The sequence below is a fragment of the Xenopus tropicalis genome, chromosome 1, assembly GCF_000004195.4.
Source record: "Xenopus tropicalis strain Nigerian chromosome 1, UCB_Xtro_10.0, whole genome shotgun sequence".
NCBI lineage: Eukaryota > Metazoa > Chordata > Amphibia > Anura > Pipidae > Xenopus > Xenopus tropicalis.
The window spans coordinates 39,169,692-39,185,035 of NC_030677.2; the positions used below are offsets into that span (position 1 = coordinate 39,169,692).

The window sequence follows — 15,344 nt, forward strand, 5'->3', positions numbered from 1 at the left end:
TGACTAACTTGCTGCTTTTTATGAGCTAATTGGCTAATAGCAATGCCTGAACATCTGCTTGTGGCACATTGTGTAAAACATATAGTGACTAAGCTGTATCTTAGTAAAAGTGCAGTAAATTAGGGAGCCCCTGGGGGGATGATGTGCATGTATGTCTCTTGCTACATGATATGGAGATGGCATTGCTAGAAGGAAGGCAGACTTTAACTGCTACATGTAGTGACATAACCTGTAAGGGTGATCACACACAGGAAGATTACTTGCAATTAAATCTGGGCTACTGTGACTGACAAAAATCCTGATTGCTTTAAACACGCAGTGCTTTGTTGCTCAAAGTTTCCTCATGAGTTTGGGAAGATTAGTCGCCCCCACAGTAGCAAAGACTTAACAGTGCGTTACTAATCTCCCTGTGTACCATGCAGCCTTAAAAAGAGAAAAAAAACAAGCCTAAGAACCTTACGTGAGGCACACCTATAAAAAAATGTTTCCAATAAGGCAGGAGCCTTATATAGGAGTCATGCCTTAAAATTGGCCTATTGAATGCAGTACCACTTGTTTGAACAGTTTTTCAGTAGGGTTGCACCAGAACAGCGCCATAGGTTGCTCAGAAAGAAATGTCTATGTTAGGCAGGGGTTTACAGTCTACCCTGCTAATACCAAAGGGGTAAACCTGCATTGCAGATATGTAAGCTTTGCTCCCTTAGGCCTATGGCACATTGTGCAATTTGTCTGCAACCATCCAGCAGAACACAGCGAGGGATAATATGGACCCCCTTGCCAAAAGACGTGCTTGAGCACCACTGCCTCCTTAAACACATACTGACACCTTTTGCAGGATGAGGGCTACTTCCAGCCATTTTTAAAGATTGAACATGAATAAATATTAAGGTTACATCTAACATACAATTTTATCAGTGCATTTTTGCCAACATGTGCCAGCTTATTTCCTCCCTTCTGGGCAGCTTAGTTGCCAAAACACACTACGTGTTAGCACAAGTTAGGACAGCTACCCTATTTACTTTTTAATTTTCTTTTAAAGAGAAGATTCAGGAGTTGTTCAGAGCAGAGCCGCATGGCAGTCAGAAGGTGCAGCTGAATGATAAGCAAATAAAACCTGGCAATCAGCTAGTTCTATGTTGGTATGCAGTGCAGTATACAGTCTGAAATAGATTTCTCATTGCTTTCTGCTTAATTTGTAACAACTGTATCCTGCCTACTCCATTACAGATCCTATTGCTCTTTAAACCTCCTAAAAGCTCCCAAACCTAAATGCCCTGAGCCTGTTGATATACACACAGCACTAGGGTCACTACAGGTTGATGTATGTATAAGGATTTGTCCCAACGGAAACAAGTAGAGAGTGCTCTATCTGTATAACAAAGATAATGTAAACTTACAATGGAAGGTGTCTCGAGAAGCCTCCAGTGTAAACTTTGCTCTGAGATTCCCCTCCACAATGTTTAGACACATTGAAGGCCCAAATTATAAGCATTCTACTCATCCTTTATCCACCGATATCACTCATCCCCTTTATGTGGCATTGTGCTTGCGCCCTTTACACTACAGAAATACTATATTTGTGCTATATTTGTTTGGAATCTTTGGTCGTAGGACAGATCTGTATGTGTGCAAAAGATAACCAGGGGCTTTAACTAAAATCCCACTCTAAAAATAGCAATGTTGGCAGGTGGGTGTATGATTATACATTGGCAAATATGTGGCTTCTCCACACCCTTTGATTTTATTATGGTTGGAGCCCAAACAGGATATCTGAGAAGCAGAGGCCTAAGTGAATAATTAAACAAGCAGGAATAAAACTGTCCATACATGGAAAGATCCTCTCTTTGGCAAGGTTGCCAAAAATGCAGATCGTACCCAATATGCCCACCTTACGGTGGCTGATTTTATATTGGGCCAAACAATCATACCACAGTATGCAGCTGTTGGGGTGATGACTGCATCAACAAACTGATCCGATCCTCCCCCAGATGGGATAATTAAACCTGCCTGATTGACACCAGCCACCTGATAAGGGTCAGGCTGGCCTGCCAGGGGCCCCATAACTGGATAAATAAAGCTGCCATCTTGGTCTAAATTGGCCGTTTATATCTATCTGCCTTGCATGGCAAGAATGGTGGCGGTACAGTAAATAAATGGTGAAGCTACAGAGAGAGAATGGTGCAATCTACTAGGTTTCTGTTGAAGTAAAGTACATTTTGTGCTTTGTACAGAACTGGTGAATTGGGAATTGTTGCTTATCCCACTAAGATAACTGCTACTCCTGTAACCAAAAGAACCAAACCGATCCCTCACAAAATAAAATTTAAAAAAAGATGCTTTTTTGTATAAATTTTAATTCATTGTGGTCTTTAAAAAAATTCAAACATCACAGAAAAAAATGCTAAAAGTATAAACAGCTTATAACAAAAATACATTTCTCTTTCTTCTTTTCCAATCTGAGGAGCGCTTCTTCCATGCGAGACTTCACTAAAAGGAAACCATACAGTTTTCAATCAGTTATGTTATCAATAAAACTGACTGTGCATTATTGTCTTAAAAACCACATTATTTGACCAAATGATTCTACCAGTCCTTATTCAAGGCTTGGGTAGGGGGACAACATGATAACATGACTTATTTTATTGCACAAATTTGAATCACAGAGGCGGTGACAACATGATTTAGGACTCACTGTCAACGGATGCTGGGAACTGTATTTTAGCAACATGTGATGTAGCACAAGTATATCCATGGCAGACCTAATGAAATATGTGTGCTTTAACAGCTTAATAGAGACAGCACACTTTTTTGAAATAATCCATTTTGGCCAACTTTATATGTGTGTTTTAAAAGTTGATTTTGTAGTAAAATGAACTGTAGGCATCCATCCTCTACCACTTAAAGTAAGCTAGATAACAGTAGGTGTCTTTAGTTGAGGTTTCCACTGTATGTGCCAATATTCTTTTGTGCTGTTGGGGAGGCTTATAGCTACTTACAGAGGTTCCAGGGGCAGGGGTCTGGGTATTTTGACCCTGATCCATAGCAGATTTGGTTTTGCATTCCTCACAGGTATGTTGGCAGCCTCTGGTAAGAAAAACTGAATGAATAAGAAGAAATGTACATCCTATAGGATAGTTCAGCATTGTCATAGATAAAAGGGGTTGTTCGCCTTTAAATTAACCTTCAGCACAGTGTAGAGACTGCTTTTTTTGAGACAATTTTCAATTGGTCACCATTTTTTATTATTTGCCATTTTAGAATTATTTAGCTTTATGTTCCACAGCTCTCCAGTTTGGAATTTCTGGAGCTATCTGGTTGCTAGGGTCTCATTTAAGCTAGCAACCAGGGAGTGGTTTAAACGAGAGACAGAAATATAGTAGGAGGGCCTAAATAGAAAGATAAGTAAAATAAAAGTGTAGCCTCACAGAGCTATATTTTTTCCTGCTGGGGTCAGTGACCCCCATTTGAAAGTTATAAAGAATCAGAATACAAAGGGAAATTATTCAAAAACTATAACAAATAAAAAATGTATAATCTAACTATACATTAGGACAGTGATCCCCAACCAGTAGCTAACCTACAACACGTTGCTCAACAACCTCTTTGATACTGCTTCCAGTGGCCTCAAAGCAGGTACTTATTTCTGAATTCCTGGCTTGGAGGCAGGCCCGGACTGGCAACCTGTGGGTTCTGGCAAATGCCAGAGGGGCTGCTGTAAGATGCCATAGACAGTCACTATTTATTGTATTTAAAGTCTCCTTTTGACTGCCAGTCAACACAGGGGCTACCAAATAGCCAATCACAGCCCTTTTTTTTTTAATCTTTTTTCATCTTTTTGTTGCTCCCTAACTCTTTTTACATTTAAATGTGGCTCACCAGTAAAAAAAGTTGGGACTAGGATATCCACTTGTTTGGTAAAATGTAATTCACAGCAGGATTTATGTTCTGCATTATATATTACAATACCTTTGTCTGTCCCTGATTTCAATTGCAATTGCAGCCATATATCTGCTCTTCAGCAATGCCAGTCTTTTATCCAAAGGTGTGTGTAAATCCGTATATACTCGAGTATAAGCCGAGTTTTTCAGCACGAAAAATGTGCTTAAAAACTCGTTCTCGGCTTATACTCGAGTGAAGGCAAGCTGTGTATCTGGCCAACAGCACTGGGCGCGCTGGCATTCGGCATGCACGCCGCACCATCCAACCCCCCCCCCCCGTGTGTGTGTACCTGGCCAACAGCACTCACTGGCATTCAGCGTGCACGCCGCTCCATTCGCACGAGTGCGCCGACGTGCCTCCCTCTTCATTACATCACTGTGTGCACATCACTGTGTGTGTACCTGCCAACAGCACTCGGCGCGCTGGCATTCGGCGTGCATGCCGCACCATCCCCGTGTGTGTACCTGGCCAACAGCACTCGCTGGCATTCGGCGTGCACGCCGCTCCATTCGCGTGTGTGCGCCGACGTGCCTCCCTCCGCATTACATCGCTGTGTGCGTACCTGCCAACAGCACTCGGCCCGCTGGCATTCGGCATGCACGCCGCTCCATTTGCGTGTGTGCACCGACGTGCCTCCATCTGCCCATCCCTCTGCATTACATCGCTGACTAGTGCAGACAGTGTTGTCTTTGTGGAGAAAGTCTCTGCCTCAGCTTGCGGCCATTCTTCAAAGGCATCAGGCAGTGTGTAAGAAACAGCCAATTGCACCTTGGCTAGTGCATTGTAAATGACCCCTTATGCTTTTTTTTGGGGGGGGTGTGCAGCGCCAACTGCACTCATCACGGCAAGCAGCTCTGTATAGGCTCCTAACGGCACGGTGGTGAGGATAGAAACATAGGTCACTAAACACAGGCTGTAGGCATCACAACAGATATTAATGAAAGGTGTCACATCCTCAGTACACAGCAACACAGTAATGAAGAGGGAAATGGAGAGCATGGGTGCCTACACAGTGCAATGACAATATGGTGATTGCCTGAAATTACTGAATGGCCTATCCCATTGGGCTCTGATTTTCCAACCCATAGACACAAGGACCAAATAGAGTGACCAAGTGCCAGGGTCTTCTCTATTTAGCTGAATCATCCCCCAGTGTCTATCTTGGTGTATCTGTCTATCTTTCTCAATTTTCCCCTAGGAAGGCAGGGGAAGAAGATTGAGCCTAGGCAAAGGTAGTTAGTTGCAAGGTATTCCCTGTCACAGATCACTCTAGGAATGATAGCTAGGAGTAGGGTAGCTAGGGAGCAGCCTGAGCTCAACCACAGAGATTTAGTAAGGATTTGTCAGGAACTGCAGGGAATCGAACCCTGGACTTGGTGCTGGACTGCAAGTGCACTTGCTTAGTGAGCCACAGGAGGCTCCATGAGCTCCATGGGATCAGTTGCCCTTATGTGCCTTCTGCATTTCCACCAGTTTTGCTTATGTCGCAACATATATCGTTTATCACATGTATGGCTGCTTTTCTAATTACCCGCCTATATAAACCCTCTTTGGGCAACACCCAGTTGCTCGATCATCATTCCTGCTGAGCTTGGTCTTGCCACTTCTGATTCCTGTTCCCTGCCTATGCCCTGCCTGATCTCTGTTTGGTTCCCCGATTTGACCTCTGCCTGATTATTGGATTTGCTTGAACCCTGCCTGGACTGACCTCTGCATGATTATTGGATTTGCTTGAACTCTGCCTGGACTGACCTCTGCCTGCTCACGGATTTTCCTATTGCCGGACTCTGTACCTTACCTTACCACAGGCTTGTACTTTACTTTTATTTTTGTTTTCATTAAACTACCTATTTTCATCTCACTTGGCTGTCTGGCCCTTTAAGGGATTTCTGGGGGTTATCTATACAAAGGCTCCTACCTGCTGGTCTCTCGCCAGAGGCCAGCCCTGACAGGATTAGAGCCCTGGGTGCACTGGCCAAGAGTAGGGACCTGAGTGTACAGAACTAGGGATTGACGTTTTCCTGCCTAGGTTCCACTCGAGAGAGCTGGAAAACTCCAGCTTTAGCAGCTCTATTACATTTTACTGATACATACTCAGTAAGTAAATAAAAGTCAATTTTATGTATAATAGCCCAGAACTTATAGCAACATTACCACAGTGGCAATTCCAAGTATAACAATCCTGGAACTCATAGCCACAGTAGCGGCTGCATTTCCAACCCTAGGTTTATACTCGAGTCAATAAGTTTTTACAGTTTTCTTAGGTAAAATTAGGTACCTCGGCTTATATTCGGATCGGCTTATACTCGAGTATATACGGTAAACACACATTAGATATCTGACCCATATGTATATATACATAAGAGGCCAAGGAGCGAGACCCTGTACCAGTAAGGTGCAGTTTTGAATCTCATGGTACTTACTTGTTCTTAACAAATGGAGGAACAAACCCAGCATCGAACAAGGGCTGCATTCCAGCTTCTTCAAACTTCTTCTGGAAATTTCTTGCATAGGAGATTTTTCCAACCATATACCCCAGTACGCCAGCCACTTATAGATTGGGTAAAAAAAATAATTTAATAAGAGAAGCTGTGTAAAATACCCACTTATTTAAACTATTTTTTTTTTTGGTTAATCCAAGAGTAGTCTATAAACCACTGCCACACTTGGCTGCTTCTGTCCCTGGTAATAAATGCAGGTTTAGAAAAAGGCAATTTGCTACCATACACTCCTTCCTCTATCTAGACTTGCAGACAAGGCATCAGCCTGAGTGCAGACATGGAGTTGTAACATGACATTGTTTAATGGCTGACTGATATATGTGATAATGCATGCTTTTGAGAAAAAAACAGAAAATTAAAAATGACATCTTCATGTGGTGTTTTCATTCAGCTTACGAACTACAGGCATGTAAACTGATTTTGCTTTTCCCCTTGAAACTTACATGCTACTTTCGGTAGGGATCCAAACCTTTTGTTTCGGGAGAGATAGCCTAAAGAAGAAGGGAAAGTTATAGCACGTCATTAAACTAACAAATCACTGTTGTTTACTATTCCTAACTACGAGCTGTAGAGGAAGCATAGGCAACTTTCATCAAGGCAGCCAGAGCTGTTAGGGCTCTGGCACACGAGGAGATTTGTCGCCGGCGAATTTAAAAAGATTTGGCGACAAGACGAGCAACAAGACGCCAATGCTAAACCAATGGAAATCGCCAGCGTCAAAACATACGAGGCTACTTCAAGTCGCCTGCTGTTTCAAATCGCACACAGACCCTTTTCTGAGCGACTTGAGTAAACATGAGGGGGGGTTAACTGTTGAGTGTACCATGGGTAGCAGATCGCCTGGAGCTCAACTCGCATGAAATCTTTTTGTGGGTATTGTCGTGGCGACTTGTCGCCAAAGTGCCAGGGGGAAAAAACGCAGGCGACAAATCTCCTCGTGTGCCAGAGCCCTTAGGGGGGATATGTCTGATTGTCCTCACAGATATAGCAGGCAGGTATAAGTAGGAAAAGTGGTATATAACCACAAACCAGAGCTGTACATCATAGCACAGTGTTTCCCCTGTCACTAGTGCATTTAACATTAGAAATGCTTCCTTGGGGGTCACCTATCTTATTCACAAGAAACCAGAATCATGTAGAAAGTAAGGGTATAGAAACCTGGGAAGCTTCTCATAGAGCTGTGTATACTAACCTTTATAAATCAGTCCCTGAGTGACAAGCATGCTTCCAAGCGATATAGGAAGAGCTGCAAAATACAGAAATATGCTAAACATTAATGAAATGACAAATGTATTTTAACTATAACATTAGAGTGCCAACATACACCTTCATGGTAAAGAACCTTGTTTTATTTCATTCAATAACAGAGTTTCTCTCAAACTTCCAGTGCAAGGAAAGATTATAAGCTTGGTGTGATTCGTCTCTTCCCCATTATTATTTACACTGCCGGTTGGGGAGATTACGCCTGCCAACCTTGCCTATACATATGCTTATATATACACAGTTTTAAGTCCAAAATTTAGATATAGCATAGTTTCTATCTATCTAAATCAACACATAAGTTTTTTAGTGAAAGGAACAAACATTTATTGGCTCAGAAGATTTAACACAAATTCAAAAAAACATAAACCATACTATACCACAGTGGAAAGGAAAACCCAGTGCCTCATGGTACCCACTCTCCTTCCTAACGCGTTTGTTCCTTTCACTAAAAAACTTGTGTTGATTTAAATTGTTTAACATTCAGGACCTTTTAGTGAATTTAACTTAAGTTTTTCTGCTCAATTTATTTTTTCTTGATTACTATCTATCTATCTATGTGTAACTATATTGCTGTCATAGTATCACAGTGGAGAAACCACAAGGTATTGAGATTACCTCGGTACCAGAAACTTTCCTCTTTGCATTCCTTCATCACCTTAGCAAAGTCTTCCCTGTGGGCATTTGACACGGGGCAGTGCATCTGCAAACAAGCAAAGAATAAGCATGTATAGGCACAGGTTATAGTATAGGCACCAGTCACTGGCACAGCTCCACATACAAACATATCAGAGATGGCAAATAGCAGCAGAGGTTATAAGAATCCAAAGCACCTCTTACTGGAATATTTACAGAAGAAAAGTGAGAGAAAAGGGGAAAGTTGTAAGAAGTCTAACATCTGCCTAACATTAAGGATGTTATTAAAGACATAAATAAAAATGGATCATTTGAAAAGAGCTTAACAAAAACTTCTCCAAAAACATACAAATCCTGGAAATTGTGGCATGACTTTTTGATTTACAAAGGCATAAAATAAATTCTGGTTTAAGTTAAACAGTTTACAAACTAAGCTTACATAGTGCATACATTTTAATGTAATAGTATAATAGATGAGGCTAAAAAAAGGGCCACACTATTATCCCTCTAGGGGGAGTTCACTATAGGAGTTAGAATATTGTTTACATAGGCGCACCTGTTTAAACAAACTGAACCTCTCTCCCCCATCCCTCATATCAGCTGTTTATAGAAATCATTTCCTCTTAAGATATCTTTTTAAGCCAGTGGTACGTAACTTAGGACCTGGCCCCCTGGGGGGGGGAAGATGTTGGAAGGGGGCGGTGTGAAGGGCAGATAGGGTGAGAGTTGGGGACAATACTTTCATAGATCTGTCCCAACTAGACCAAGGTCTAGCAAAGCAAGAACTATTTCCTAGATGTCCTTGGTACTATGGCCAATGGACGATACAGGAATATTCACACTTAACAGTGTCCTTATTAGTTCAAAGGGGATGGGGGGGGGAGGTTCTGACAAAATATTTTCCTTTTACTCCAAAGACAGACTGGAGCTGAAAAAACTCCAAAGACATTAACCTAGTGGAGGCTAAGGTGCCCAAACTGTCTCTACATGAGATGCTTAGGGAAACCCCCTGTACTTTAATAATCAACAATTGCTGCCCTGTAGCCAAGGCACCTCCCATCTCAGCCAACTACACATGGAACTATTTACAGCATTACTCTCATGCCTACATGGGAGGCTTTATAGGAACCTGCCTGTTCCCTTGGTTTGTTTTCCTTGCTACATTATATAATACTGTTACCAGCACCATGCTTAAAAAGAACAGGGCACTGTTAATACAGAGTGGTTAAGAGTAATTACAAGCTGCTCTCTGGCTGTTCCTGAACTACATTTCCCAGAAACCCCTGCAATCCTGAGAGCTGTACAACACCAAAGGGGGGCACATACGCAACAGTCCTACATTTATATAATAACAATAAGTACCACTGGATATGATGTGGGGTGTGTATAAAGCCCTCTAGGACTTGCAGCGCAATTAGCAGTACTTACAAAGGAGCTCTTAGGGCAAGGCTTCTTGTCCTGGGCTGGGGCTGGCACTGGGGCAGGCTCTGCAGACATCCTTGCTTCTCACTGTTCCCAGAGGATAATGACTGTGAAGTTGCAATGCAGCTATTTCAGCAGAGCAGACAGACGCGGTTGCAGTACTATTGCAACAGCCTTACCCACTCCTGTTATTATTGCAGCTCCCACACTACCTGTCCCAATGAGGCTGAAGGGTAGAGGGGAAGCACAAGCCACGCCTACTTGAGTACGTCATGACCTAGGGCGGGGCTCAGAAGGCAAACTATAGGGCTGCTTGTCCTCAGACTGGGCGGGGTCAGGAAGGCAGCCTTATGTCCCAATAATAAAGTACGAGTAACCTTTATACCTTTTATACACGATGTTCAGTAGAAGTAATGTAGGGGCGGAAGGCTCTATGGTTGGTTTAATGTGTAGAACAGGAGGCGGAATTCTTGGCCTATATTACGTATATACATCACAGATTTACTCCCACTTGTCCTCTGACAGCCTGAGGCACATTCAGTTTATAACAGTAGATAGTAGTGTGTTTATTAACGTGCCCCGTTACTGTAGTGCTCCCAATATGAGATGATGCAAGAACAGCATGGCAGGCGGCCCTCCAGTGGGTGCAGCAAGGGGCCAAGGGGCCCGGATAACTGCCTATTTTCTGAACAGTAGTTTGACTCTTGGTGTTCCAATACATACACTGGGTATTGTGTGTAGAACCAGACACATTTGCCCAACTAGACAGATAAGTGGCTATACACACGTACGACCACATTTCTATAGTTTTTGGTCAGGCTGCGGTTTCTCTTCGTTTCTTCTTTGCCCATGAAAGTTGGGCGGTATGGTCTCATTGGCCAAAATGCATAACCAAATCTGGGTGTGTATGGTCAGTATAGGGCTTGTAGCACAAGGCTGGATTTACCTGTACAGATGTGCCCATGCAGCCTGCTGTTTAGTGAGCAGTAGCCCAACTATCATAAGAAGCGACAGCCCAGAGATGCTCATGTCTACTTAACTAAATTACAGGTCTCACAAGCACATTTGGGCCCCATATATACCTTAGATCCTACATGGCAGATGAGAGCAACACTCCACAAGTGCAGCAGCAGGAGAGGTAAGTACCACTATATGTGTGTGTGCAGTCTGACATGAGCCTTCTGCATGCAGCTGCTTCCATTCCATTGAAAACAAGCAGTCTATACCACAGACTCCATAGCTGCTCAGATCAAAATAGTCCATCATTTTAGTATGCATTTTAATCTTGACTCCCCCCTTTTCCGTAAATAACACAGAGAGTAAAGTCAAACCTGCTGAGTAATGCACAACAAGCAGAATCTATGGGCGTGGAAGTCCTACACGCTGACAGGAAATTTACAGGCTGAGGAACAGTCGTTAGCTAAATGAGTTCAACCCACATGATACAATTTCCCTGGGCAAAGGTTGCACATGATACCTACATGTTAATGGCAGTTGTAAGAGGAGGTTCAAAAAGCGTGTAAATAATAATAATTGGTTCCAGAATACCAAACGCAATAAGAAAAGATATGATTTGGGAAGAGAGGCTCTATCCTTTAGCTGTAAAGTTATTTACAGGGGTCCATTCCTGCATCAGGTCCTTGGTAGCCCATCTTACTTCCCTGTAAGCTTGGTGGGTTATAAGCCACTGAATAGAACAAAGCAGAAATAGAGACTGCACGCAAGCAAAATTTCAGCTGGGGAGCTTACCCCCATTTATTATGCCAATGTACCACAAAAAATATCAGCGTTTTGGGGGGCGGGGCACTCCCTCCCTTCATCAGGATGATTTTTTTGTTTGTTATAAGTCGCTGAGCCAGAAAACTAGATCTAAAGTGATGCATACAATCAGCGGGCAGGGAGAGCTAGCGGAAGAGCTCAACCCGAACCCACCTACGACCTGCAAGCGATGTGCCAAGGTCAGGTCCTGTGGGTATCGGGCCAGCCGCCACATCACTAGTTGCCACCTTTTTTCTCTTTAGAATACCGCCCTTTGGGTTTGGGGGTGGGTGATGACATTTTAGGTAGGGAAATGGGCATATGGTGCAAGAAAACTGAATAATTATTTAAACAGTATATTTCTGTTTTTTTAAACATTTTCTTGAGATTTTTTTTTCACAAAAAAATGTCATATGAATCATTTATCAGAAATGTCCTGCAGAGTAAATACTGCTGGTTTACATAGGTTGTGGCCATTGACTTAACTAGATGTTACTGGGCCCCACAGCAAATTGTATTTATGGCAAGGGTTGCCACCTGTTCGGTTTTGACCCAAACAGTTCAGTTTTCCTTAGACCTATTCGGGTCTCGACTGTCTGCTCGGTTTTCAGTCTTGTGAAACCCAAACAATAATCTGGACAATAAATGAAAAACAACTATTAAGATACTTACTATAACATGGCTTAGTTATAATCAAGTACAGTTCATTTCTTATTTATACAGAAACATTGCTGTATTTCAAAGCTTTCAAAGTTTTCAAAACTGGACAGAAATCCAGCCAATTGCATCTAAGTGATGCAATAACCCCCCTTTGGCATCATAACCCCACTGACATCATTGTGCCCGCTTCTGATGTCATCATGCCTGTGCCCAACATCACTTCCCCACCCCCAGTGCCACCTCCAGTGCCCACCACTTTTGTTCGGGTTTAGCATCCGGCAAACATGGCAACCCTATTTAGGGCCCCAAAACAGTGCTAAGTGGAGCAATTCTCCTAAGATATATTGAAACTGCCCCCCTGCAGGGTCCCTTCCTCTGTAATTACACCCCTGGTTTTGGCCCTGAAGGCTGATATGTTTGGCAGCAGTTAACCTGACCGTTTACTTATAGAAGTGCCCAGTAACAGTGCAAAGTGACTGTGAAGTAAGTGAGTTTCTGTGCCATTTGCCTAATTAAACATTCATGTGTTACTTAAATAGACAATGGTCTAAGTACAGATATATTTAGAAGTCCGATGCTCTGCTTATGCTATGAATAGTTTACACATCAGATTTTTATATCATTATCATTATTTGTTGAACCTTGCAACTACATCTGACTTGCAGGATTCTAGTATCATTACTATTCAGAACAAGTGTCGGTAGCCTATAGATATTGTTTGCAGCACCCACTCACAGCCTTGGCTGCAGGAAAAGAAAATCTGCTGGACAAAATTAAATACATTTCACCAACTGTGTTGTGGAAAAAACAAGGATGAATTAGGACTTGAAAACATTCTTCTAAAATCTGAACAAACAGTAGATCATTGAAATATTGAATGTGTCTGCCATCTAGTGGTCAAAAGAGATGTGCCTAAAAATCCCATGACTGAACAAAGTTCATTTATGCTCAAATTGTATGTATTCTATCTGGATCCAGCATTCCCATTTAGTTATTTTTGATGATGACTCACAAGATTTCAGTAACTGTCTCTCAGTAGCTGATAGGAATGTATCTCTAGTAGCCCAAGGAGGGGGTATATCTCCCATTAAGCCTTCCAACAGGACTATCAGGTACACACTTACAGCCAGAAATTGTAGTGCTTTTGTGGCACTGGGCAAAACACCCTGTGTGTGGCTTTGTTATTTATTACCCAACATGCAGCTCTCTAGCTTTTATTAAACATTAAACTCGAGCAGCTGGAAGAACATATTTTGGATTTCTTCCATATGAACTGTAATAATAATGTTCACCAGTTAGTTATCATACTTTGATTGAGGACATTTTCTAGCAAGGGGTCCCTGAAGAAGGCTGCATGCAAAACACCACTAGTACAAAGTGATACTGATACCATGTCACTAAGGTCCTTCAGCTACAGCTGGTGGCACCAACTTGCCCACTATACAGACTATCCCCCATTTCCATCCCCTCCCGTGGCACCATCTTGCCTTACTATACAGATGAATAATAGCTGCTCTGGAACTGCTAACAAATGAGAAACCCTGCGAAGGGCTGACATAAGGGTGAATAGTGTCCTGTTAAAAATACAGTAGCCCAAGTACAGTTGGCCCTTTATTTACCACCTACTTGGAAGCTGACTACAGTCTGTTAACTTTTAGCACATACTCAGAGGCTGATGGTATATATATATATATATATATTTTTTTTTTTTTTTTTTTTTTTAAACTCTATTTATATTTTATTTACCACTGATGTAGATGACTAGAAGAATAAGTGTGAATACATGGACAAGAGTGGGACATCCAAACAGTCACAATGGGCATGGATGCCTGTGGGGGTAAAAGTCCTGAAGGTGATATCCTATGCTATGAGGACCTTCTGGTTGCTGTATTTATAAAACTAAAGAAAACCTGCAGGAAGCAGAACATACATGCAAAACTGGCACTTATCCCAAGCATATCTAAACCTAGGTGCATGCCCTGAACCTTTTTGCTGCCAAGGCTGAACTCAGGTTTCCTAGGACAGTACATTCAAACGGAACCCATGTCTGCCAGTGGCAGTGTATATTGCCACTCCTTTATCCATGTGGTTCTCTTTTTATTTCTGTGTTCCCTTTATATGTTTAGTGACCGATTTTGTTTTCTTTGTAACTTGCTTATTCCCTCAGCTGCCTGCTACAGACTTTTTTTTTTATATTACTGTGCCCTTAAGTGTATGTATTTGGCTGTTGTGAATGTTTATATGAATGTTGTGTAGTTATGTAGTGAATGTATTTGTGTACTTTCTCTTCAAATAAGTAGGCACTATGTTTGCCCAGGAGCAACCAGTAAGATGTTTGCTATAAAATCACCTGACAATGCTTCCTGCTGATTGCTATGGGTACTGGCCAAACAGTGTATTTTATTACATAACCCCACAACTGTACTTTCTTTTGCTGTATTTACTTCCTGTGCTACTTTTTTGCCACTTGTTTTTGCTGCCTTTTATCCCATTTTTCTCTATTTACATTCATGATCATTTACTATTTACTGTAAATGGTAACCGGGTAGATAAAAGTGGGAGGTGATATGAAAAGTAACACAGCAGTTTTATTATTATTTTTCATACAACACTAATATGTTTTTACTTTTACAGAGATTGTTCACATGAGTTTCTGCTCCAGGGGAGCTTACATTCAAAGAGACAATTTTATTTAACTTACACATTAGTGTTTGGGGCATCTGACTGCAGAAAGAAACAAGTAAAACTCACTCAGTTTATTATTACTATTATCATTATTTTTATTAACATGTATTTATAAAGTGCAAACATACTCCCACAGCTCTGTACAATTAATGGGGGTATACATTGAACATACAGATTTACATACAAAATCAGCCAATGAGCGCTACGAGAGGTACAGAGGGCCCTGTGCAGAAGACCTTATAATGTAAATACACAACTGAAGTGGGTTTTCTTTCTACAGGCAGGTTTTTGACAAACAAAAGCTCAGCACTTAAAACCGGGCCAGCTTTTTATCATTGTCAAAAAGACGCTTGTGGAAAACAAAATATATATAAAATATAAATAGAAGCTGAAAAGTTATGGGATCCATTACTGAAAACTATTATCCAGAAAGCTCTGAATTTTATGTTTCTCTATACATAATTATTTTGCTTCTCTCCAACT

The 15,344-nt window shown here is 41.7% G+C and overlaps 1 protein-coding gene and 1 long non-coding RNA gene across 2 annotated transcripts; both read right to left on the bottom strand.

The window, feature by feature from the left end:
• Window positions 1–2,334: 2,334 nt before the first annotated feature.
• On the bottom strand, window positions 2,335–9,974 carry ociad2 (OCIA domain containing 2). Its single transcript, NM_001044487.1, has 7 exons — window positions 9,765–9,974; window positions 8,319–8,403; window positions 7,633–7,686; window positions 6,884–6,931; window positions 6,363–6,489; window positions 2,997–3,084; window positions 2,335–2,487 (listed from the first exon to the last, which is right to left on the bottom strand). The coding sequence occupies exons 1-7, from the start codon at window positions 9,831–9,833 to the stop codon at window positions 2,485–2,487; spliced, it is 474 nt and encodes a 157-aa protein (NP_001037952.1). The 5' UTR covers window positions 9,834–9,974; the 3' UTR covers window positions 2,335–2,484.
• On the bottom strand, window positions 4,741–6,214 carry LOC116408462. Its single transcript, XR_004220948.1, has 2 exons — window positions 5,692–6,214; window positions 4,741–5,647 (listed from the first exon to the last, which is right to left on the bottom strand). It is a non-coding gene; the product is annotated as an uncharacterized LOC116408462 (long non-coding RNA).
• Window positions 9,975–15,344: the final 5,370 nt, after the last annotated feature.